Source organism: Dromaius novaehollandiae, chromosome 12, assembly GCF_036370855.1.
Source record: "Dromaius novaehollandiae isolate bDroNov1 chromosome 12, bDroNov1.hap1, whole genome shotgun sequence".
Classification (NCBI taxonomy): Eukaryota; Metazoa; Chordata; class Aves; order Casuariiformes; family Dromaiidae; genus Dromaius; species Dromaius novaehollandiae.
Genome location: NC_088109.1, coordinates 2,118,563 through 2,145,658, shown reverse-complemented (window position 1 = coordinate 2,145,658; position 27,096 = coordinate 2,118,563). Strand labels below are relative to the sequence as shown.

At 37.3% G+C, this 27,096-nt stretch overlaps 1 protein-coding gene across 2 annotated transcripts in view; it reads left to right on the top strand.

Annotated features, from left to right (window-relative positions):
- Window positions 1–27,096, top strand: part of DOCK3 (dedicator of cytokinesis 3) — a 211,020-nt gene that overhangs the window by 24,950 nt on the left and 158,974 nt on the right. For both annotated transcript variants that reach the window (XM_026106615.2, XM_026106614.2), the window contains exons 3-5: window positions 9,923–9,963; window positions 11,735–11,790; window positions 15,252–15,348. In XM_026106615.2, the coding sequence (XP_025962400.2) occupies window positions 9,923–9,963; window positions 11,735–11,790; window positions 15,252–15,348 (194 nt within the window). The remainder of the gene's footprint in view (window positions 1–9,922; window positions 9,964–11,734; window positions 11,791–15,251; window positions 15,349–27,096) is intronic.

The window sequence follows — 27,096 nt, the reverse complement described above, 5'->3', positions numbered from 1 at the left end:
TTTCCTTCTTGTTTGCAAAATGCTTCATACACAACAAAGTACTATTAAAGTATACGTGTAGACTACATCTCAAAAAATAGCGTTTACTTGTCGATAATCTTTCCTTCTAGCTCATTCTTACCATGTCTATCCAACACTTTCTTGTCTTTCTCTGTTTAATTTCCTTTTGCTACAGTATGTGTTACCATGTCTGGTGTGCTTTCTGTCTCCATTTTTGCCATGTTATGGCTGTGTTTAAGTTTTCTGTAACACTCTTAATTTTTGTAGTCCTCTCACGTTCCTTTTTACTTTTTTTTAAGTGGCTTTTTTGTGGAAACAAGGCTTATGTGATAGATGTCAGTCCCCTTTTATTCCCTGTCTCCCCAGTAAATTTGTAGCAGTAAATTTGGAGTCTGTCATTGCCACTGAGGTGTTTTGCCTTAAAGGCTTGCAGAATGTAATAAAGAGGATTGATACCTTTTTTTTGTCTTTGTATGCTTCTGAGGTTTGCATATATATTTACAGCATCCCAAGTTTGATTCTTGGCATTGCCATCAATGCATCAACTGCAAAGAGACGGGGAGCTAAATCCCAGGAGCCTCCCTTGCTTGTATTTTAAGTATCAGCGTACCCTTGTGTTGATGGTCAGCGCACTCCAGTTTAATATTCTTATTTAATTTCATAATGTTTTAGTTGTTGAATTAATCACCAAACTTCTTATTCTGCATGCTGGTTTATCTGTTCCAAATTCATACTTTGTATTCTCTTCCCAGTTTTTAGCAACGACCTTGGCTCTTATTTATCTGAAAGATAACAGAGAGCAAACTTCTTGTTTCTCTTTCTAGTCTTTACTTGGTTTCTGTGTCTAGCATTTAACAAGTATTCAATCTGGAGCTGTATGAGTTTGTGGTCAACCAGTTTACTGTGGTCCATGTATAATGTTTCTCTAAGCAGTAGCCAGGTTATCATTGCTATCCTTTGGAAGCTGGTTTGCAGACTTTGCCCCAGAAGACTGTACTTGGCAACGGCCAGAATGAGTGTGTGGGTTTTTGGGGGTTTTGTTTGTTTTTCCTTTCTGGTAGCTACTTTTGACTGCTTTTAATAAATCAGCTGAGGAGTAGTGACAGTGTGCACTCTTAGTTGTATGCAGCTACTTGGAACTCCTAGTGAAAGTTGAACTTACGGAGGCAAAGCCATTGGAAATACAAAAAAAAATGCTCTTTTTCTACATGTTCAAAGACAGTTTATGCCATTTGTACCACAAATAAAAGGTATTTTTTGTGCCATACTTGAAGATTGCTCATAGCACTGGAAAATCTTACTAATCTAAAGAAAGAATAATTGGCTAAGAGTGTTCTTTTGTTTTGTTTTTTAATAAAAACAAATACAGTTCACATGCAAATTATCCCTTGGACAGCCATTACCTTTTTACTAGATGGTTTTAGTATGAGCTATGAAGCAGTTGCAAAGATCTGTAATCATTAAATGTAATAACTAAATGTCATTCAATGAAATAGTTATCTTGAAATAATAAAATATTTTCATATATTTGCAATAGAAATTCAGTCCTTTTCAATAAGCTCTCAAGTAGTACATAAAGATAGAGAGAGGAAGATCACTTTGGGGGGGGGTTGTTTTATAGTTGCAGTAGGTTAGATTTTTTGCTTATTTGACATAGTGGTCTCATAGCTGAAAGTGGTGTTTCTTGAAAGACTTTTTTTTCTTAAACGCAGAAATCTAATGTCTAGAGAGATTGTTCTATGTTTAAAGAACAGATGTGTTTGGATTTAAAAATCAGAAAACTTCTTAACGTAGGAAGGTGAGGAAAAACAATGGGGCTGGATGTTTTGCTTATTTTTTTTTAAAAAAATCTTGACTTGCCTTTCAGTGTTTAAATATTTTTTCAAAATGTGAAATCTTGTTTTCACATTAATTTTTCACAATTTAATTTAATTGCCATTGGGATGGGAAATAAAGCATGTTACCTAGAGCATGTACCTAACTACTAGTCTATGGCACTGTTGCTTTGTTTTCACAGTTTTTTGTTTGTTTATTCATGGAAATCACTTCTGCCTGCTACAGTTCTCAGTAGTGTCTCAGACTAGGACAGCAATTGTTCTGTTTGCTTTTCCTGACATTGCGAAGATGATAAAAGAAGCTTGGCCGTGGCCATTATAGCGAGTCAGAAAAATTTGCTGCTTGGCCCGGGCTTCCTTTGGGGATCAGGTTGTTTACAACATGATTGCTGCTGCCTTTGGTATCAGATTTCTCTAAATCTGAAAATCAAATCTTGCTCTGAAGAATGCTGTGAACCAGTGAAGAGAGAGTCACATTTCCATCCAAGTTTTCAGCAAGTTTAAGGGAGTAGAGGTGTGTCTCATCTGGGTCTGGCTCTGCTTCGTTGTGTCCCTTTCTTGGCTCCCTCTGGTAAACAGCTAGAGGCATACGTTTTATTTCACTTACTCTTTTGCAGATTTTTATTATATCATTTGCTATTGTATAGTCTCCTTTTCCTTGTTTATACTTGAATGTGTTTTTTTTTGTTTTCCCCTTGGCATCATGGCATCTCTGTTTTGGGAGACTTGAGCTAAAAACTTAAAGGGATTTTGTTCCAAAATTGGTGTTTCTAGTAGTTTTGCGAAGTCTTTATTCTTTGACTTTTTTCCTCAGTAGAGATAAATAAAAGCAGATAAAAGGTGCTGTCCACTATTTATGAGTCTTTTTAGGTTGCCCAATTAGTGGAATAAAAACTTGTTAAAAATCAAAAATCCCCACAGCCTATCAACCCTGCAGGCTAAACTTAGATTCATTTTCATTGTATGTGATAGATCTGGAAGCATGAAATTTAAATTTTGGGCAAACAGAGACTTAAGAGAAATTAAATAATGCAAAAGGTGATTACCAAATTTCTAGTAGAACTTTTCTTAGTAATAAAAGTTTTAAGTTTATTTGGGAATTCACAAATGGGAACCTCATCATTAATTTACAACTTGTGTATACATAAAATTGTTCCATATTCTGCCGTATTGCTGCTATTCTTGTAGGAAAAGAAAGTCTAAACTATTGGAAGAAAGTGTATTTCTCTTGAAGAAAAAGTCTTTTAAATTCTGCATTATGATAAAGTGTGCAGCGCAATGCTATATGGTTACTGTGGGCTTCTAAGGTTCACTTCTGCTTTCAGTGCAGTCTATAGGTGTCTCCTGGTGTACCTGCATCCAAAACATAATAGGTGAACTACTGTTTACTGTAATATCTTTCATATTTATGCTAATACTTCTAACGTGTACTCCAAATCCCACTTCTTTTGTATAGGGTTCATTCAGCTAAAATCAGTATGACCAGACACCTCCCTTCTAGGATGGAGAGCTCCTTTCTGCCAGTTTGAGAACGTAAGGCTGCGGTCAGTATGGGAGTGCAGGCCTCACGTCAGTACTGGAATTCAGAGCAGTAGCTTATGTTACAGGCACCTCTTCTTCCAGCGTAGTAATGTATGACGCAGTGCTTTCCTTCAGCAGATGAGGCAATGTGAGATTCTTCCCTTGGACACTTGTTTGTGCAATGTCTGGGGCAGGTATGTTGGGTATTGAGTTAACTTATTACCTTCCAAGGAGTTCCAATCACTCAGTTGTTTCAGGTGGATGGATCATAGATGATAAATGTGTTAATGACTTTAGTTCTGAGCTTAGGTGTATCCTGAAGATCAAACTTTGCTGCAGAGAAGTGCTAGTCTTCCTATTCTAGATACTTTCTTCATCCCCAGATCAGGGAAGTTTTAATACATGAAAATAAAGATAGTCTCCCAACTTCTTCTACTCAGAGTTATCTTCAGGATATAATAGGCTAAGGCCACATCTTACATGGTTAGCCTAAATGAGGTTTCAAACAGTTTTGATTTCGGGATTTTTGTCTCTGCTGTTATGGAAATTCTGGGACCCTGTGTCTGCTGTCAGATTTTAGTACAAACTTTAGCTCTTCAGATCTGATAGCCTCACTGTTGTGTGGCCTTGAGACTAGAACAGATTTGCTCATAGAGTAAGGAAAGAGGCCGGTTGAAAAATCTTGGCTAATGGTCAAGGTTTGTGGTTTTGAGGGAAATTAAAACATTCTCTCCTTTCAGCACCTTTTTTTTTTTTTCTCTGAGACTTTAGACTGTGATTTAGAAGGATACACACTCCTAGTTCTGATGAACTTAGAGGCAATACCTGCCCTCCATCTGCAGCCTGGAGGCATCTTAATTTTCTGTCCCAACACTGTCCTGTTTGTGAAAGAATTCACCTTCCCCTTAAGGAAATGTCACTTTCTCAATGGAATTTAAATGTAATAGATTTGTCTTAAATGGGTACAACTTCAAACTTTTTGGTGAACTCAACTGGTGGACTTTGTTAACTATTACAACCAGACTTTTTGTGGCCGTTATTTTTGCTAGGGCTATAACATTTTGAGTTCTTGTGGTGGATTCTACTAGCGGTGCTTTCTTTAAGGACAAGTTTATGTTTAGGAGTAGCCATAAATATTTACATAATGTATTTCCAGAATATTATATGTCAAGGATTTAAATGGTCTGTGGAGTCCTTTGGTTTTTCTACTCTGTTCTTCTGCAGCTGAGTGGGGTCTTTTTGTTTTTGGGTTTTTTTTGTTTGTTTTAACTCAACCTGGATGTTTGGGGTTTTTTTCTGAAAAACAGGTCAATACCTTTCCTGAGGACCCCTTGTCTTTCTGCTGCTGAGTTGTCAAAAGGACTGGCTTTTTCCATGTGAAGGCTTTCTTCTTGGTTAACTGGGAATCTGAGAAGGGTTATGAGGTGGCTTTAAGAAAGAATAGCCTGTTTTGTTCAAGGCATATTCAGGTAAAGATCAAGCAATGTTGGGAGCTGTTCTGCAAATTGGGATGCTGAGATGTGCAGACATGCCACAGGGCTCCATCTGCAATTTGCCTAGCGCTGTGCTATTGCTGGGACTTCTGAGAGCGATACCACCTTTGGAAAGGTTGTCTTTGTCCTTATCTAGGAGTATGTGGGATTCGGCAATACGGCTTCAAGTTGCCCACACGATGGATTTCCCTATGAGCAAGTTTTTAAAGGAGAAAGACATGTTATTTACCAAATTTTTGGTATATGATGTTGGTATGTACTTTTTTTTTGTCCTGCCCCTTCAGAAGCCTCGTGGCATTGTAGGACTCGCTCCGTCTGAGGGACTGAGCAGCACGAACCTAGTGCCTTTTATAGCCGAACAAACCCAAGGAACAAAGGGAGGGCACTTGCATACGCTGTTAAGTAAAACTTTCTTTAGCTTCTAGTACTGACTTGCAAGTACCCTGCAGCATGAACTATATGTACAGAGAATGTATTTTGAAGAAAAAGTTACAGGCAAGTCAACTTTATAATGTGTAGGGAGAACAGGCAAAGTGCTGCATTTTTCCTTTTGTTTTTCTTCAGTTTTCTACTCAGGGAAGTAATTCTTCCTGCAGCTCTTTGAGGGATTATTTGCCCTGTAGGGCATAATAAAGAAGGCAGAGCTGTAGACTAGCCTACTTCTCGCTTTTCTTGACTTGTGGTGAAATACCATTAGATACTACTGAAAAAAAGCAGTTGTAAAGGATTGCATTTTTTTTCCCCTAGGTTTTGTTTCACCTTTAGAAATGTAATGTTTAGGCTCTTTGAGTTTAGTTGGCACAGATCACCGTTCAGTGTGGCTGTATTGCTTCAGGTAACCTACTTAGCTTATCTACTGCACAGCACAGTAGATAATTCTTGTGTGTGTATAGCGCTGGGGAACAGTCTTGGCTCCTGGACCAGCAGGGAAGGCATCGGTCACCAGGCACCAGCCAGCTCTGCCTCTACACTCAGAATTTCATTCTGTCCAGCTAACCCCAGTCCCCAGGTGAGCTGCTCTGCGATGCAACTGCCCGTGTGCTCGCGGCAGTTTTTGCCAGTCCAGGAAAATGGACTGCAGGTGGGAGGGAGCCGGCTCAAGGCAGGCAGAGAAATGCCTCTGCTTGCCACCCCCTGCCCTGGGCTCAGGGAGGACGATATTCTGCTGTCTTGTAGTGAGGCCGTGTAAAAGCAAAACTGGAACAGGGCTTTAAGATGTGGTGACTTGTCCAGAATACGCTGGAATGGATATGGTTGATTCCATTTACTTCTGTAGTACTTGGATTAAACCTTTGTCTTCTGCATACTGAAAGTGTAAAGCATTAAATGAGGTGTTCAAAATCAGTTAAATTGGAAAAACATACATGACTCCCACATTGGCAGTTTCTGTCTTACTAAGCGAGTTGTCTCTCATATTACTAATTACTTAAAACAATTTTTGTTTTTGTTCTACACCCATCAGAATTTTTTAAAGTAGGTGACTTTGTCATGACACATATCCATAAGTACATGTTGACACAATGTTAAGAGACAAGCCATGGCTCTACTCATCCTCAGCTTCTCACAGATGTTCAGATGTAATAATACTTTCTTCGGTTGTTACCGTGCTATGGTGTAAGCAGTACGCTCATCCTGTGCCTATCTTACCTGGCTCATCACAAAATGATGAAAACATCCTCGAACAAACAAATATTGTCAATGATACCAATGACACCCCAAGCAAATGTCTTTTATCTGCTTTATTTTGAACACTACATATACTTGAAATTTGTCTGACTTGTTAGGGATATATTTAATGTTCTTCTAGTTCCTATCCCATATAGAATAGGAACTGCTTAGGCTGTTGCTTAACTAATTTTTGGTGTTCTTGCAGTAAATTCCTTGCTCTGTCATATTTTGAAATACAGCATTAGCCTTCCATCAGTATCATAACCACAATACTCACTTAAATGCATTCGTAGTTTCCAGATCTTCACTCAGAAGGTGTTACTTTATTGCAAAAAAGATGCACCTAATTTGGTTGAGTTAAAAACTTGGCAGAGGGTTGGGGCTGAATGTCCCAGCTCATGTGTGTTCAGCAAAGGCTGGCGGGTGGTGTTGCAGTGGTGGAAGCCTGCAGATTGTATCTGCTTTGAACGTACCCCTCTCCAGGAAGCTGTAGTCAATCCTAACATCTTGTGTGACTAGACTGCTACCACATGAAGCAGTAGGACTTAATTCAGTCAAATGATCCCAGCTGTGGTTGCTAATGCTTTCTTATTGATTGGCATGCACTGGAGAGGAGAACTCTGTAACTGATAGAGCTGTACGGGAAGAGGAAGAAGAGGAGCAGCAGAAGCAAAAGTTGGAGAGGAAAATGGGGCAGAGTCAAACGATGCAATTAAAAAAGGCTTCAGAAAAGAAATTGGGAGAGGGAACCATACAGAAGAATAATAAAAGGAAGAAAAGGGGAAAAGGATAGGTAAGACAGAGCTGAAAAAAGAACAAATAGGGAACAGACTGAGTCTTTAAAACGATTCTGGAGGGGAAGTCTCCTGTATTCACTTGCATATTCTGAGTGTCCAGATTGGTGGCTTTCTTCTGTTGTCTATCAAATCAATATTCAACTCCTGTGGTAGAAAATTAGCATTGAAGACCACTTTTTTGATATAAGCTCCTGTTGTTAATTGGGAGGACTGAATACATTTTACTGAAGTCTTTAATTATGTGATCATGTACTATCTCTTTTCTGTAAGGTACTGTTCCACAGTTGCGGCACATGTGGGCAGGATTATGTGATGAATAAATCTGGAAGGGATCCTTGCATTAGTTGTTGCAGATATCGAAACGCTAGCATAGCCAGTCAGTACAGAAGGGGTGAGTTAGTAAAGAGGTGATATTAATTCTTGGCCCTTCTTAACTGCTCATTAGTTAACTCTGCAACTGTTTTCACTTTTGTTTTATAATTTTTTTTTACATCAGTATAATTTAAAATATTCATTTTAAATACAAAAAGGAGAACTAATTTTCCCTAAGTCTGAAAAGCTGTTTGACCATACTGGCTTCTTTCCCACCCTTTCTATTAGTAGTCCTCCATTCCTATTTTTTAATTCCATTAAAATGATTCAGTTTCTGAAAGTGGTCAGCGTTATCTGTCTGCTTTTTTGCTAGATCCTCCACGAGGTCAAGCAGTTTGAGAACATTCTTAGCTGTCTGTAAAGGAAATGGGGAAAACGTTACATCTATGAAGCATAGTCTTTCTCTGTAGAGGGTTTGGGGTATTCCAACTGTGGTCTTATGCATTAATTTCATCCATCCTCAAATTCTTATTAGTTAATAGTTATTACTAGACAATCTGTCTAGATTGTGGATACTGCTGATCAATTTATATTAACCTGTTCCCAAACTTCAGTTCATACCCATATTTTTCTGTTAATTTTAAATCTTTTATCACTGTCTCCTTGAAGTCAGTGGTCCTTGAGGGCAAAGTATCATTAAAAGTTGAATGCTGTAATTCTAAGGTGTTACAATCAGTTATTTGCATTATGGTAATGTCAAAAGACCTTAGTCAATATTGAGGCGAAACTGTATAGTGCATATTGTGAGCTTAAACAACAGAAGTATCTGCTTGGATTTGATGACTATCATGATTAAATCCCTAGAAATAAGTATTATGTTCCCTCAAAAACATGTTTATATTTTTCCCTTAAAAACATCTAATTAGTTTGGTATTAATCTATTTAAAACCAACTCCATAATAAAGGTTGAGTTGATTCTAGTGAAAAATGTAATACACGCACTCTCTTGAAGAGCACTGTACCTTTTCCAATTTGACAGCTTTTACTTTGAGATACAGAATGACTTTTTTTGGTAGTGTTCACTGTAAGCAAATAAGGAATTACATGTTACAAACCAGGGCTTTCAGGGCCTGGTGAGCTCTTCTCTCTACTTACTGCATGTTGCTTGGGTGGAACTGGAGGGAACCTAAACCAGAAGAAGGTGATTCTAAAAACTTTAAATCAGACTGGAAAAGAAAAAAGGAAAGAAAAGCTAAGAACTGGAGAGTATGACCTAAAAGGAAAGACTTTAGGGAAACATACCAGTTTTAAAATGTGTAAACGTATCTTCAGAAGGCTAGCCAACAACCTGGTTTCTGTATTCTCCAAAGAAGGTATGCTTATGCTGATATGATTGCCATGAAGTTTGACCAACCAAGAAATAAATTGAAGATAAAATTGTCTTTTGGAACATAAGCAATAATTTCCTGGGAAATCAAGTGTTCATGTTATGTCCTGTTCTCACAAGAAATTTATGTCATAAAGAAGATTGATATCTATCTGTATAAAAGATAAATTTTTTTGCTTTATATTCTGGATTTGAAATATTAGACCCAAATATGAAGAGAGCAGTATATTTTTAATGAGGATGCAAGGTAGTTTTTACACCTCTTATGGAGTGGAAGAGCAGACTTGTCCACTGTGATAACTGGAGTGTGCTCTTTTTCCATTGAGGGTGTTTCAACACTTTTTTTTTTCCCCCTGATGAATTGCTGTCTTGCATGGAGTGACACAAGTTGTTTCACCTGTGTAAAATAGCAGTTAAGCTCTTCAATTTAATTTGTAGCCTTTGCAGCTTTGGCTTTTACTCCTGATTATTATTGTGTCTGGGGCTGTTATATGATAGGGGATGCAAGGATATTATTTGAATTCATGAAATTGGATCCTGAAGTCTGTTCTGTAGTCTCTCATGCATACGTAAGACCAGACATATGCAAAGGATTTATATTTGTTTAAACAAGATTAGAGATGTATGATAATGTCTCCTTCTTCCTTGGCTCATGTAGCACAATACAAGAAAAATGCTCAGTACAGATTCCTGCGTGAGTGCTAAATGTGTCTTTACCACAGTAGCTAGTGATTGCAAATAAAGTTACGAAGAATGCTAAGCTGTGTTTATTCCTCATAGGAAGTTTGACCTGTGCGAGGCACAGTGGTTTTGCAGAAGGATCTCAGTAACTGCATAGTTTTCAGTCAGGTTGCTTCTGTGTAAAGTAAGCAATATCACAAATTAATAATGTGTTTTATCTGGTTTTAGGTTGGTACAGAGGTGTTTCAGTTAAGAAGCCCAATGTAAAGGTAAGTGTGAATACATTTTCTTAACTTAGTGGGAGATTCTCTCTACTTTGCTGTTACAGCTCTGTAAACTCTTACTCTTCCTTACTTCTTCTCTTTAACCTTCTTCATGTCGGAGGATCGGATTTATTCTCTGAATAGATAGAATAATACTTGTATGACTATATTCCTCTTTTAATGGAAAAGCCTCAATTCATCATGTGTTACATTTACTGCTTGAGTGTATGTTTGGCTTTCATGTGAGAACTTTTCAAACCTTCTGTAGTTTCTTAGGTAACCGGCATAGGATCAGAGGAATAGACTTCATTAGTTGGAAGGGAGCCAAACAAGCAAACTGAAGTAGTGTTTCTTCCTCTTCCACGTTTTTTGTATCGCTGAAAGCGTGCATGTTTACTCTTGACTTTCAATGGAGCCATTCCTGTTAGTTGCAGCATTTTTCTTCAATTTCAATCTTGTCTATCAAAGAGAGAGAATTTTTCTTGACATTTTGAATAGTCTATATTTAGTATTTCTTTCTTCCCCTCCCTCCTACCATGAAAATCAATCTTTCCAAATTGTGCTAAATTTTAAAGCTCTGAAAACTTACAGGTCACACTCAATTACTGATCTTTTTTTTTTTTTAATCTGCATTTGAACTACACTGATCGTATATTTACCATGGAACTGCAGATTTAGCATTCTTGCAGACTGATTGAGTTTGCTCTGTCTGAAGGTTCAGGACCATGTTATTTAAATCGATAATAGGATGCTATGAAAAGTTTGCTTTAAATTACCTATTTTCTCCCCCTGTCTCATCACACAAGAACTCTATGGCACAGGCAAGGTTAGAACCCAGTTGTTAGGGGAACAGCAAAAGACAAAGGTGCTATCCCAAATAGACTTAAACAACTCTTTGTTGGAAAGAGAGGAAAAAGCATAGCTGCAGGGTATGCAAGTAAAAGAATACTACTTTTCTCAGTGAAAGACTGCTTTGGGGGCTGGATGTGGGTTAGATGATAAGGGCATAGATTTGAAAAACACCACAAGTACTGTAGCATGCTGATGGGAGGCCTTAGTTGGAATCATACCTGAGGCAATGTTGTGAACTGCATGATGGCCAGTTCTGTAGCTGCCCTGCTTAGTTCGTATGTCTTCAGGAGATGTCCGTGGTAGTTCCTGTTGGTTGTTCCTTTCTGCTAACTATCCTCACTAGCTGCTCATTTCTCTTCACCCTTCCTGCTTGTTCTGCCTCTTTCCTGCGTGTTCGTCCCGTTAGCCGATTATTCGGTTCACACAGTCTTTGCAGTAGGAGAGAAATTTGCTAAACTTAAGTCTTCTCTTTTATCTCAATCTTGTCCCCTCCAAGACAGTTGGGTAGAATTAGTGACAACTTAATTTGGTCACGGTTGGCTTATCTATGATTTTTATATCAGAGCGTATTTCTCATAGAACGGTGTTTCTGAATGCTTTTGGAGCTTTTGAGAATAAAAAATATTCAGCTTGAGTCTTTGTATGATATTTTTATTGCATAGACTTGCAAAACTTCCTGATGAAGACATTGATCTTTCAAGACTGAAAGGCTGATTCAGAGTGTTGTCCTGTTCTAAGATGGGTTAAAATCAGCAACTGCAACTGTGGTTTGAATGTTGACTTTGGATTGTGTTAGCTTCTTTCATGACACAGTGATAGGATTTTTTTTAATAGCTATGTTGCTAATTATTTGAATTGGCTTAGAATATAAATGCTAAAACCTACAATGTATTTTTCTAACTTGTAGGCTTTTTTCCTCTTGTAGGGGATTTTTCCTGCAAACTATATTCACTTGAAAAAGGCAATTGTGAGTAACAGAGGGTGAGTGCTTTTCCTTCTCCTTAAGAAACTTCAGTGTTTGTATAAATGAGAAGGGAATTTATAGAGTGGTTTTAGTTCATTGTAGTTTTTGTTGTGTATGATTCTATGCTTCTATGTTATTCTGTACAGCTTTGTTATAAATTTGTTAGCTTTTAGGGGTTGTTTTTAACTATAGGAAAAGCCAATTCTATTTATTTCCATTCACTTTTGTGCATAAAAATGTAACTTCAGAGATATCACATGTCATGCAGACATTTTAAAGAGCTTTATTTGTAATCTTCACTTCTGCTTGTTCCTGGTTGGCAAAATTCTATACGTTACAGAGGCACAGGCATATGGACAGCAGATCTTATTCATGAGCGGGTTTTCACTGAGACATAGCTCACAACGTAGCTATGTCACTTTGAAAAATTTCAAAAGCATCTAACTTACCTTTCTTCCCCCCAAAGGACCGAAGTATTATCTCCCCAAATTGTTATACCTTTGCTATCTTTATATGTAGTTCAGAAAGGTATATTTAGGCTAGGTTTAAGTTATCTAAGGTGAATGATGATAATGATGGCAATGTAATGTCAGATTTTACTGTAGGTTGTATAACCTGCAAAGGTTCCTGTGAGATTGACTGAGACTCCTGAAATCAATATCCTGTGTCTTCACTGCTGCTTTTATTTGCATTTTCTAGATTAAGACTACGCTGGGAGACTTAAGTGCAGCATTTAAGACAGTGACCTAGTGGCAACAGATTAAATGTGGAAGATAGCATATATTAAATAGTATTTAGTGAAGTGCCTGTGGAAAAATGATACATGAATTCTGGTAGTCTTGAGTTATATGATCATTCTCAAAGGGACTGTGTAAAGATGATGAGGGCAACTGTAACACCGACACTTCGTAACTTTGGGCTGTAATAGAATATATATATATGGCATAGAAAGACTACTCCTAAAGTAGTCCCCTTAGTCTCCCCTTTAGGGAGAAGACCAGTTTCCTATAATTTCTTGTTATTAGTACTTGATGTTAGTTCAGAATTTCTTAAGGCAACCAGTTCAGTGTACTTGGATGCTGACTAGGAAAGGTGATGTGATTTTTCTTAAAGGAGTATCAAAGACCGATATACCAATTGATAAAGCACAGAACATAATACGATTCTGCATCTGGAAATCATGGTCACTGTCATGTTTTGGTGAAAGAAATTCTGCCTCCGTATTTAAGAATATGCTCACGATATATAATGGTCTCATGTTTGAGTCACAGACCCAGTGTGATGGTATTAACATACAGGAATAGTATAGAGGAAATACAGGGTTGTGAGAATGCAAAGCATGATAATTAAATGATTAACTATAGTTATCTCTAGTCCTGTTATGCAGTCTCTTTAAATCCAGCCAGACTGTTAAAGGCTAATCTTCCAAAATGTTTTTAAATTTTTCACTGGTGCCAAAAGTTTGTAGATTCAATTGCAAAAATAATCTTTAGGAGGTTTTTTTCTTTAATTTTGATTTTTTTCCCCCTGTATTAACTAAACTATATTGTGTTCATTTCATCCTTTTAGTTTTCTATGGTTTCTTAAAGTTGAAGTATTTTGAATCCTTTTCTTATAATGGCATTTTCCAAAGATCTGAGAGTTGACTCTTCAGCTAGAAATGGTTGCGGCATCTTTTTTAATGTTGTTAGCAACAAGAAAACCTTTGATATATACTAACTGTAGAATCCTTGTTCAGCCACCGAAATGGCCTTTGATTGCAAAGTGGAAAAAAAATAGATGTTAGGCTTTTGGTCATGTTCTGAGCGTCACGCTTTAGATTACAAGCATGCTCAGCAGAGACTTGTTAAGACGTGAGCTGAGATTTCCCAGTTTTCTTTTTACTGTGGCCAAATTTGAACAAACGTTTGCAGGAGCAGAAAAGGGCACGATCTCAGAAGGCAAGCCTCTGTCAGTGTTTGTTTCTTGCAACAAAATGTGGGGATGTACGGTCATTGACATAATAATAGCAAAAATTTTGATCTGTCTTACTGTCCCACGATGTGTATGTATGAATGTATGATATCCACTCCAAACTTCAGTGGGCTGAATGCATACCTAATACAACTATGCCAGATTTTTAAGACATGATTGATGTTTCTTTTATTAAAAAAAAAAAAAAAAAAAAGGATCAAAAATACACACGCCTTCCCCCCTCTCCTAACATAAGATTTACTTACGTCACTAATGCAAGTACAAGTTCTAGGTAACCTGAAAATGAAGAGTGAGTTTTTGTTCAGTGTTTTTTTGTAGCGATATGTAAGCTTTATTTTATGATCAAGTGTTCTCTTATTTAGGAAAAAAAAAAAAGTCAGATTTAAATACATCTCAGTGTTCTCGCTTACTTGTAAGAGTTTGTTTAACCCTTTGCACAAAGGACAGGACGGATAGCCTAGGCTGGTTGCGGAATGGAGTCTGCGGCTTGCCTTCTGCAGGATTTTAAAATAGCTGCCTGCACGCTCATGGTAACGAGCTGAGCTGTACTGCCTGAGAGGAAGGTCTCCGTGTCCTTCGTTAGTATTGTTGGATGTGCTGCAGAGACTGTCTCACTTGACACAGCTTGTCCCAAAACACACTGCGAGGCAGTGTTGTTCAGTACCACTGCATAAGGACCTATGGAAAAATGCTCCAACACGGCCTGTTTCAGAAACATTACCTTTTTTTTGTTCCCTCTTTTTTTAAAAAAATGCTGAAAAAACAGAAGCTTGAAATAGATTTGAAATCTGGCATTGTTCTGAAACGTCATTCAACATAAAGGCCAAGTCAAGGCACTGGTGGCTCAGATAATACAATGTTGTTACAATACATAAATGTTAAGAGTGTGATAACACCTAAGTGTGATGAAAGCAGAGGGAGCTTGATTCCTCCTTGAATGGCTGTGGAAGATCTGGACCATAAAGGTAAAAGTCTTACTCGTTTGACTGTTGGTGGATAGCCCGCTCAGGTTTCATATCCAGTACTGAAAATGTCTGCTGGGTAGGGAAGGCTCGTAGATGGTGGATCTTTTGGGTAGTTGATGATATTGGCCAAGGTGTTAAATGACAGAAAAAAGGGTTAGAGTGGTGTAGAGAGAAGAGATTCAAACGGTCAAGCTCCCCATTTTATAGGCAAGTTAATTTAGCATGCTATAATCATGAAAAGTGTTTTAATTGACCTCTATTAGAACAAAATCAAATATTGAACGTGTAACTAGGAAATGCTTCACACAATCTGATTCTTATGGAATATAACGGAGGAACAGCTGATGTGACTCCAGGGGATCGTGTCCTCCAGCATTGCAACAGACAAAGTTGCTTTTAAAATATTTCCCTATCTGTTAACAACTCAAATCAATTTTTGGTATTTTACAAATTACTATGCCAACACTTCCTTCTTATCACCCTTCCTCCAGGACACCTTTCTTACTGATTTCCACCCCCTTCTCCCCCCTCTTGTACAGGCAATATGAGACGGTCGTTCCACTTGAAGATTCTGTTGTGACTGAAGTCACGGCAACACTGCAGGAATGGGCTGTGCTCTGGAAACAACTGTATGTGGTAAGAGCAGTAGTCTTCTCATATCTTTTTCTCAGATATCTTTAAGAGATATGTTGCATGTGTTTTGATCCATTAGGAAAAGATCGTGATTAATATAAGAACTGTTAGGTTCACTTTATCTAATGGTGGCAGGGACTAATTGCAAAACCACTGATCATGCAGGGTTTACATGTGCTACAATGGAAACTTAAGCAGACTTAGATCCGAAAGTTTCGTTGTTACAAAACCAAATTTTAAAGTGTTCTTACATATTTAAGAAAGAGTATGTGTTCAATAACACACAAAAAGAAAGATTTCTTAACATCTCATCAAAGACTTCAAAGAATTATTCAGCACAGGCTGTAAATATTTGCTTCTAGCATCTGGGACGTGAAAGAGGAAGCAGTCAAACCTAGTTCTTTGCATACTATATTTCCATCATTTAATAAAAATAAACACTTGGGATAAGTGCATTAAGTTTTATACTCATGTGTATGATATCATTTTCAAATGCTGCCACGTAATGTCTCCTCCTTCTGCTCTGCTTTTCTGCTGCTTATACTTCTTTTCTAACGGCCAAATGCCGTGGAAGAGCAAGTAACAAACTTGCATGTGTAAGAGTACTTTTTTTCCTCTTTTTCTTTTTTTTGCTTTGTAACTACAAGCCATTACTGTAGAATTAGAACCAAGAAACGTAGATGGTAAAAGCACGAATTTCTTTTACTTATTTGTTACTTTTAACTTTAAAGAATTTGTTCTACGTAAAGCTGCAGCAGCTTAGCTACCTTATTTAAAGCTGAAGTGCCTACAGTTAGGTATCTGGAAAATATGACTGGAGGACAGCTGCCTGATTTGAATGAGTCTGGTCATCTTCCAGCGCAACAAGCTGCATTCTGTACTATCTTCAAAAAGGGATCAAGTTCATTATGAAATTAGTTCTCCTTTGGTTGCTCCCACTTCTTCTAGGGAAAGCTTATGCCTCTGAGAACTTTTCTTCTTAAAAATTAGCAACCAATCTAATTTTGAGGGTGACTTTATACACGTTTCTGTCACTTTTCTCTTTTTTCTTTATTACTACTCTTATAGTTAACGCTCTTTGGTTTTTTTCCCCATCCCAAATGCTTAGCTCTCTGGCGTATGTGAAAAATATAACATTTTCTGTTTTCTTTTTGCAAGATAAATTTTTGTGTTTCCCCACAGTCAGATGAAGAAGGCAACAATCATACTGATAGTGGTATTTACTTTGAGTAAGGGGAATCATTTTACTTGCACAACTTACATTTATTTTCTACCAATTTATTTCTTGTTAACTATTAAAACTAGTTGCCTGAGGGGAGGGGGAGAAAAAGCTCTATCTTAAAACTTAATGATTTCCTTTCTGGGACTGCTTTCTATTCTAGCTCATTATTATACCATTGCATACAACATTATTGTATCCTTAAATAGCAAGAGAAAGAATTTACTGTTTTTATATAGCTTTCGATGCATGCATCCCTTTCATGGAGGCAAGAAATTGGCAAAGCTTTAGAAGGGAGAAGAAATTGTTTTTTCAGAAATCATACAAAAAAAAAATTCTCATCTAGCAGTAATGTAGTACGGTAGCTCTTCTGACATGAAAGAAAAGCCTACACCATTGTTAGGCTGGTACCAGAACTTTGTCCCATCCACAAACTGTAACGCTGAAGACTAAGGAAATGTAGAGGGATGCACAAATTAATGCGGTAAAGCTGGAATTAGGGTTTTGTACTTGGCGTTCAGGCTAGGAGCTGTGCTGTAAGGTCACATCTTGAAATATTTTTAGGAGAGTAAATGGAAATACTCGCTTGTTGCTGGTTCTGTACTAGCAGAAGTTTTTGTTATCCCCAAAATGTAACATGAATAATCTGAGGAATCTAATTAGTCATTCATCATGTTACTGCATTTAGTCAGCTTTGTAGAAAAGTTCCATACTGTAGTAAAAGTTAAAATGCTAGTTGTTACTTACAGCTGTTTTCAGTATGTCAGTACCTATAAATACTAACAGCAGGCCCTTCATTATTTAAAAGTATTGTATGGTAAGAAAACTGCCAAACAAAATATACAGCATCTCTTAACATCTCTGAACAGGCCTACATGTTCATCTCATCCATTTTGGCAAATTTCTTACATGGATTGTGGTTTGAAAGGCAAAATTTGTTTCAATTAAAAATTCCAAGAAGCTGCTTTAGTAATAGAGTTGGGATGTGTCGTAAGGGTTGTATTTGCCCTTGGACTAACAATAAGAATTGGAATGTGATGTCTAGGAGGCCTGGAAGGATTAGAGCAGAGCCGTGAGAGGGATGCTTTTCCAAGGCAAAATGACTTGCTTGAAATTTGGAGGGAGGAAAATAATACTAAGATGGAACGGCAAAGTGAAATAGGAATTCAGTTCATGTAGAATATTGGAAATCTTCCTCAGTTCTTCCCAGCCACAATGTGTCTATGCTATAGCTAGGAAGAAACTCTGAGTGGGGAAGCTGGAAAAGGTTTGAGTTATAAGAGTTGTCCAGTAATTTTAGTTTGTAGGTCTATGAAACACATACTGGAAAGATGAGCCTGAGTTCACTGTACTGTTCAGTTCTGTGATATTCTTGTAATTCTTGCTATCAAAGTGGAAGCAAAGTGATAGTCTTGATTGGACTTGAAGTTGAGACTGTGGAGAAAAAGGCATTTGTGTGCAATGACTCCTTAAAGGAAGGGCTGTGTCTAAAATAGGTTAGAAATAAAAGATGTGTGGCGTTTTCCTTGCTGTACTGTAATGTCATGTTGTACGCCAAGCAAGTGGTAGTGTACTCCTTTAAATGCTAACAGGACAACATGATTTTTGAAAATGCCGGTTTCTCCCCATTGGAATTGGAAAGGGATACAAACACTACTGGCAGAGAAGCCATGAGAGAGGTTATTCAAGGTTTTTGTTTTGTATATTGGATATTTCTTTGTAGCAGTAATGTTCAACTCGATTAAAAATTGTATGCCTATCTAAACATCACCTTCATTTATTACTGAGTAATCTGTAATAAGATTTAAATGTTTACTTTTTCCAAAGGAATAAAGATGGTATGGTTTTTATGGTTGGGGAATACAAAAGAGCAAATTTTCTCTAATTTGATAGTTTGTGCAGAGATAGTGTCATGATACTGGAAAATAAATAGGCAGTTCGTTCCTTCTTTCTGATCTGCTTATATCCAGACTTCTGTGATGAGCACAGAAACAGTAATTTCTAGTAACTGCTTTTTCTCAAAAGGTTACTGTTCTGCTTAACCTACTCATTTTGGATTTTTCTCTTCTCACTGTCATTATCCAAAATCTGTGTGAGTGTGAGAGCATATGTATATATTTTAACTAAGTGCATGATCTTGTATTTTTATCTTGTTTTGGTTTTTTGCCTGGCTCAAATACTCTATATTATGCTTTAGATTAATTTAGATAAAATAGCAATTTCCTTTATAGCTATTTCCTTTTGTGGGAAGTGTAAGAAATTGAAAGGAAGATTCTACTTTTCATTTCTCTGCATTATAAAGACTTATAAAGAAAAGATGCCAATGGTTCCCTTCCCCAATATTATATTTAATATTGAGCGGGAGAGGAAAGAAAAATATTATTGGTACCACTATGGCTAGATGAACTTGTTCTTATGACCACTCCAAAGAGATGAGGAAGGCAGAGCAGAAAAGCAAGTGGAGACCTGGAGGACAGATTTCTGCAGGCACAGAGGTAGGCAGAGAGAGCAGAATTGCATCTTTTATGGTGAAAGGCATGTGTATAGCTATCACGTACCAGTCCATGACATTCTGTCCGTTGGGACAGAAAAATATTACAAATGAGGTAGTTAACTTTATCTCCTATCCTGTATGGATTGATGCAATTTTTATAGTGCTTCTAAATAAAAGATCTCCAAGTTCTCCCTGAGCTTTAGTTAATTAGGTCAAACAAGACTCTTGTGAGTTAAGTCAGCTAAAGAGATCACTGAAACTTGCAGGTGGAGCATAGTAGCTATTTTAACAGTAAAAAAAAATTCCTCAGAGATTAAGATGTGATTTGAGGACCATTTCTACTGAAATAGCAGAAGACTATAGAGAGAACAAACATAACTGATCTGGCCAAATTCTAAATCGGATAATTATTTGCTACTTTTTTGCATTGGGTGTGGGAGGGGAAGAGAGAGGGTAGAATGACTCCTGGTTTAGTTTTAGGAAGAATATCTACTTGGGTGGGGCATGGATGGAGTGGATGTCAGCTGAGTCTCAATCAAAATTCCTCTTGGCTGCTTTTAAATCTTCTAAGGTTCCTATCTAGTAAAAAAAGAGCAGGTAAAGGACTTGGGTCCAGTTGAAGCTATCTGACTCGGATCTTTTAAGGTTTCCCTGGCCACTGTATTGGAACATTAGTTCAAAACTGATAGGGGAGAAAAATGCCATTCCCTCAATCACTAATGTAATTTATTCTTGTATTGAAGTGTTTTAGGAGAGGTCTTTATTTAATGAGTTGGCTTTTACTTCAAATCTGATGAAGTCATGGAATTGCTGATACCATTTTTTCTAAACTGTGTAGACAGAAAAAAGTGATATGATCTGAATGCTTTTAAAACAGATATATTGCATCTGAATTCTACTTTAGAAAGTCTCCCTAGAAGGAATAGGCTGGGAAGTTAAGGCTGAACATATTTTATACATTATTCATAGTTTGTGCACACAAACTACTGGAAAGATGAAGTGTTTTAAAATGTAGGTAGAGATGGTCTTGCACATATCCATCCTTTCCTTTTTCTGACTCATTTTCAAGGTTACCTGCACATAGGAAAATACTTTAGTCTGCTGAAGTATTATGAAAGAAGGACCTTAAGAGCTTGCCTGGCCTCAGCTGGTACTAACAGGAAGATTCAAATTCATCATAGTGTTATCTCTAGTCCTGTGTTCCAGTGTTGGTTCTAGACTTCGTACAGAAAATACTTGCACACTTTCTCCTCTTTCCATGGTTAGAGTGAAGGATGGATCTTCATGGATTGGCCAGGAACTCAGATAGGAGTTCACGTCACAGAATTACTGTGACTTCTTCGGCTGATTTAGTCTTAAGCGCTGCATAGAACATAAAGGAAGCTAAGAGTAAATATTTCCCCTTTTGGTAACGTAGTTCTTCAGTTTCTCGAAGGGAATAGCCTGCTGGGAAAACATGTGATTGCTTAGCAGCCTAATTAAAGGCTTTTAGCAGATTTGTCATTTGGTTACTAGAAGATACTTGTGTGACTTTAACATTTTTTTGGATTGGATTGTGAAGGGTGTGTGCAGAATGACTTGGAGCATGGTGAACACTTCAGGGCTGTGTGTGAAAGGGGGATATTTTTATAACGTGATTCCTTCAGTCATGGAAGATGAAGTTGGGAGTAAAGAGTTTCACAAAGTGTGATTTTTATCAGTGTTTCTGGTCACTATCTTAAGCAGGTAGAATTTTTTTTTTTTTTTGTACTGAAGATTGCAGGGTTTTCCATGCACTTTATCTGCATCATCTTTGGAAAGATGGGGAAAAGTCCTTTTGCTTTGTTAAATTGAGATTTGCATTTACTTAAACTTAGTAGCCATGCTTTTTTGGAGGTTTTAGCGGATATCATGAACTCTACATTTCTTCTTTGTTAGAACTGACCTTATGTAGAATCTATATTTATCTATTTTTAGGTCGCTGCCATATAAAATCCAGTAAGTTTCAGTACCTCTCCCCTTTGTTGTAAAACTCAGCTTCAGCAAGTTAGAGCATAAGTCCTTCGCATTTTAAGATTCTAAAGGATTCCTGTAATTATTCTGCCCCACATTCCCTAATTTTTAAGAAATTTGATGCAGTAAGTCGCTCAGGGTGATTTGTGGAAGTCTGGGAGCTAGCTTCAGGGGTTTAGAAGTACGTATAAATTTTGAGAGTAAAATAAGATCTGTTTGCAAGCAAGTCTTAGGTCATTAAAAATTGAAAAATTACAGTATTTGTTTTAAAAGTTGCTTTTCTTTGAAGACCACAGAACTTGCAAAGAAATTATTCAAAGAACAGTGTGAGCAATACTGCAGCATCAGGCAGTATATTTCAGCTTTCATTTACTTCCACATACAGATTCACAATACCATGTAGGATGATTAGGATCAACTTTTTGTTGAAAAATTTTTTTTGAAAATACATCATCAGAATGTATGAGGGGAATATACTTCTTGAGTTACCATGGTGATGGATAGATTTAATAGATTTTAAAAATAGAGACTGAATTAAATGTAAGTCACCTTCTGGTGTCCTTGACAATTCATGCTGCAACAAACTATGTGCAGGGTTTTTATAACTTCTTGCTTTGTAGGAAAAATGTTATTTGGCCCTTGATAAGGGAGATCATAATATGTTCCATTTTGGCAAGTAGAATAGCTGCCTTACTGATGTCGAAATTGATAGCAAGTTCTGGGGTGGTTTTTTTCCTTGATCAATTTTAAATTGCAAAAATACTAGCTAGTTTGTAGATAAGAATGAACTCTTTCCTTTTGGAACAATATCCTGTCTTGCCACATGCTGGTAAGTGTTTCAGTATACATATAAAGTACATGCACAATTTGACTTTGTTGCATGCCGTTTTAATACTTGCTGGTTGTCTGTTCATGGCTACAAAACTGAACAGAATTTACTCCTAGGGAAAGCAGTGGCTAGCCTGCAGATGCTTTTGAACCATTCTTTTGTACTGTAAGCATACTAAAGATTCAATTAGATTAGACCAGGGAAAAAAAGGTCTTAATCCAAACACAAATTTGAGGGTTTCTTCATTGGTAATCTGGGAGCCTAACCTGGGTTGTTCCAAAAATGATGTTTTGACAGAAATTGCATTTGAAATAGAGGTGAGTTGTAGTATGGCTTGATTTTACTTTTATAGAGATGTATTTTGAGGAAATAGGGTAGTTCATTTTGATCTTGTGTGCTTTTAAAAAGCAGAATGGGAGAAAAACAGACTGTTAGGGAGATTTCACTTATAGTTTATCTTTTTGCAATGAGCAAGCAAGCTTGGGTGCACGTATAGAATTTAGAAGGAACAGGATTGATCATCCCTTGTGGATATTTATTGGAAATAAAAAGACAGCTTGGATTTCATTTTATAGAAGCTGGACTTTTTTTAAAAAAGAAAACCAAAGAACATCTGTCCTTTTGGCAGCCTGTATGGCACTGTTGCCCATGTGGCTTCAAGAAGCGTCTTGCAATTTATCTTGATTTATGTCACTTTCTGTTGTCATTTCTATCCTTAAGATTTAGATAGAAAACATTTTTATAGATTACCTTTCCCTACAGGGAGTGGGTAACAGTTAGAAAATTTCCTGGGTGGGGGTAGAAAATCAGGATTAGGTGAGTTAATGTGAGCACAGCCATGCTAAAAAACCTTGTGGCTGCAACAGCGGACAGCTAACGCTTGGCCTGCCAAATGTGATTACTTGCCGCGTTGCTGCGTTTGGCTGGGCAGGAGGTGAGGGCTGATTCTTTTGTCACCTCCTAAACAAACAGAAAGACACATGCATTGCAATTTAAGAACTTGGTCGTAAGTCTGGCAAATGGATGGATGCCTCTTTTTAAATAAAGTATTAAATTGTGATCAAAATGTTTAACATGATTATTAAAAATCAGCTCTTTTGTTCCAGTCCTTTGATTGTGAATATACTGTAAAGATAATATATGTATATAATGTATACTATATATTATCTTTATATATATATATATATAAAGAAAATAAATAACAAAAGCTTTTAAAGGTATAAGTAGGGTTGCAAAGGCAAGCACCATTCAAGAATCAAGGAGATGCCTGTGTTCTCAGTTTAGTCTACTTTTGTGTAAAAGTTATGATAAGACCCTTAATTTGTGGTCACTTGCCATATGGTACATGCTAATGAGGTTGTTATCTTTAACCCCCTTCCTCCCTCATATGTTACAGTGATTCTCCAGTGAAAAGCAAGTGTGACAAAGGCTTGCAGAAAGAGGGAGAACCACTCTTACAATTAAGAAAATCTAGTGTTCCCTAGGAAAACGTTTTGACCTTCCATCTTTCATGTTGATTTTATAGGAGATGCCACAAGCTCATTGCACAGAATTAAGGAACACTTTTATTCTTAACTCCTTCTTACACTTAGCTCAAAAAAAAAAATATATATATATATATATATGTATATATAAAAAATATCTCCAGTCTTCCAGTAGTTTTGTGAAAATACATGAGTGTTTGAAATACATGAATGCCAAATGTTATGCAGAAGCCATTAGGAATGGGGAATTCCTGCCTTCATGGTAAGGTTTGAGTAGTTTGTAATAAACTAAGCCCTAAGAACCATAACACAGAGCCAAAAAGGATAAAAGAAAATATGAATAGCTGTTCATTAATTGGTCAGAATAACGAGGGGTCCTGCATGTGGTCAGGCAATTAAAAATATATTGCCATGCATATGTACAGGAGCCCAGGTTAATTTCAGTTGTTGTTTCCTGATTTTTTGAGTGCTTGACTTTGAATAATTTTTGCATAACATCTGTTTTCGTAAATGTTGGAACTAAAAGAAACAAACAAAAAAAACCCCCAAAAAACAAAAAAACTTATCTTTGGATACTAAATTGACACTCGTAATTTTTCTTTAAATTGCTTACACCTCAGTTTTGAGCTAATAGCAATTCATGGTCTTCGGAGAAGTATGTTATCCTTTCAGAAACTCTGCTGCCTGTTTCCTCAAGTTTTATTGTTTAGCAGAAGTGATATTGTGTTTTACACACAAGAAATACTTGGAAGAAGGAATACAAAGAAACAAAATAAAGAAACTGGGAGAGGTTTCTGAAAGAGAACTGTAACTTAGCTTCTTGATTTTCAGTGTTTAGCTTCCTGTAAGTTCTTAATTCTTACATAGGCATGGTATTTCTTTTAATTTTTCCAAAATATAATTTAAAAAAAGAGACCATATCACTTGCATGTTACTTAAACATTGTATACCCTTTTTTTTAAAGACATCAAATCCTATCATCTCTTTCCTGCTCAGCCAAAAAGACCTAACAGCTAAGGTACTGTCCTAATGCTTCTTCAGAGATCCCGGTATCTAAATTGGCATAGTGCTGTGCCTTGAAGACCAGACTTTAAGTTTCTAAGAAAAGTATTTAATTCACTTCAAATTAAAAGAAAAAAAAAAAAACTAAACACTGGAAAACTTTGATTTGTACCTTTATATGAGGAGCTCAGCCACTCCATTTCTTACTTCTAACTATTCCCCTATTGTCTTTCTTTTTCTCTCCTCCCCCACCCATCTTTTTCAGGCTCCCAATCTGAGCTTCTCATTACCTCTCTATCCCCCTTTCCCTGCTTCCCTGTGTCACTTACTTTTCCCAGCCAGTCCCAGTGATTCTGTGCATTTAACCAATCTTTATTTGAATGAAACCCTAAACCCTGGTTTTTATTGGGTAGCTCTTGCTTTCTTAAATTGCACTTCTTATTTTACTTGTTCCCTTTCATAATAGATTAACAATATAAAAAAGTGATGACTTCACTTTTGCTGGAATTAAATTTTCAGGAAGATTCATATAGCTCACAAATAAAAGGTAGTATACATGCATGCTCTAATTATTATGTTCAGAGAGAGAAAGAACGTGAAATAAGGATATCCTGTTGCCTTTCAAAAGAGCAGAGTATTGCAATCAATCCAGTGTTAACAAGATATAAACCAAAGATAAGTTTTCCATCAGCTTTCATCTGGGATTTCTTTCACAGAAAGTGAACAGTGTAGAGTTTCCTGCAGTTTGTTTTGGAGTCTTGGAGGAAGACTCTAATGATCCCATTAGGCTTTTTGTTGGATTTCAGAGTCATAATCTGAAGTAGCTGAATTGAGTTTGCTGTCTCAGGCCTGACAATAATTGCAGGTATGTCAGCTCTCGCTGTAACATGGTTGGCCATCATGACGTAAATCTACGTGAGTAGTATACCTAAATGCAAGTATTCTAGACTAAAAGAAACAAGGGGGAGGGGAACTCTTCACCCTCACCCTTCCCCCCTTCCCAAGGAAAGCTATAAGAATAATATAGGTGGTGGGGAGAGAATATACATAAAACATTTGTTTTCAGTAATCCTGTCAAGAGTCCAAAACTGCATTTAAGAATTATTCTGTATTACCAACACAGAGGTCTAGAAATAATATAATTGTAATTTCATGATGTTATTGAAACCAATGATATCACTGTGTTAGATAAAGCCAGAATGCTATTAAAATAGTTGCCAAAAGAGAAAAGAAGTTAGGCATATTTCCTTTAGTAATAATAATAATAATAAAAAGTCTGATAAATGTGCCTGGTTCTTTGAATACTCCAGACAACTTCCTCTCCCTCTTCCTTCTAAGCCCACTCTCCCGTCATTTATGCTGAATCTCTTTACCAGTTTTAACTCAATCTAACAGAAAATTATTTTTCTTGGAAATAAGTGGCTGGGTAGAGGCACAAAATATAATTTTATTGTTTCTGCCATGGGAAGGAGAGCAATATGATTTCAGCCATACTGCAAGGCACAAGATAACGCAGACAGGCATGAGCCCTGGGCAGCTGGCAGAATATGCGCTTACCGCCCTTGTGCACACTCTTGCGTTTATGTGGCTGTGCAGGGGGCATTTGGGGATTACCTGGCTGAAAGCTGGCCGTCTTTAGTTTTGTTGCCATTTTTCTGGCAGCTTAGATTCTTGATGGGGCTCACTGCACAGCTGTACAAGTGCCAGTCGTAGCATGCAGAAGGGAGACAATAGGATCAGGCAGTCAGAGGTTTTTGAGACTACCTCCTTTTTATAGCAACATGAATTTATGGTGGATTAAACTAGCTGTGCTATCACAGTGGTATGCTACAATGGAACAAATCAAAGATTATGAATAAAAAGAGGTTTTTATGCTATTGGTAACAGTCTAAAAACAGGTGTTACATCTGTTGTTGCAAGCTCTTCTATTGTAGAACTGGATTATTGCTGTGCTTTTTATCTCCATGACCAAATTTTAGTTTAAAATCAGACAAGACCAGGGGAAGGATATTCTCAAGGCCCACTAGGAGTTTCACTGCTGTGTTTCCTAAGTTTACAAGCACAGAATCATAGTCATGCAGGTTGGAATGAGCTTCAGAGGGTCTTTAATACAACCTCCTACTCAAAGCACATCCAAGTAGAGCCCTTTGCTGAGGAGGCTTCCAGTTCAGTTTTGAATATCTGCAGAATGGAGGTCCCACAGCCTCTCCGGACAACCTGTTCCAGTGTTTGACCACCCTCCAGGAAACAATGTTTTCCTCTATCTAGTTGAAATTTCCTGTGTTCCAACTTGTGTTTGTTGCCTCTATTCTTATCCCCATGCATCTCTGGGAAGAGTCCATCTTTTCTAAATCTTCCCATTAGGCAGTTGTAGACAATAGTGAGTTCTCCAGGTGTCTCACGAGTGCTGAATAGAAGGGAAGAATTGCCTCTCTTGACCTGCTTGCTGTGCTAATACAGCCCAGTACATGGTTGGCCTTTGCAGCAAAGCATTGCTGACTCTGTTCAACTTGATCACCAGGACCACTTGGTTGTCTTCCGTAAAGCTGCTTTCTGCCCAGTCAGTCTCCAGCGTAGCTTGATGGATGGGGTGTTTCCATCACAGATAGGGGAGGATTTTGCATTTGCCTTAGAAGAACTTCATGAGGCTCTTGTCAGTCTGTTTTTCCAGCCTGTCAAGCTGCTTGGAATAGCAGCCCTGTCCTCCAGCGTATTGACTGCTTCCCCCAAG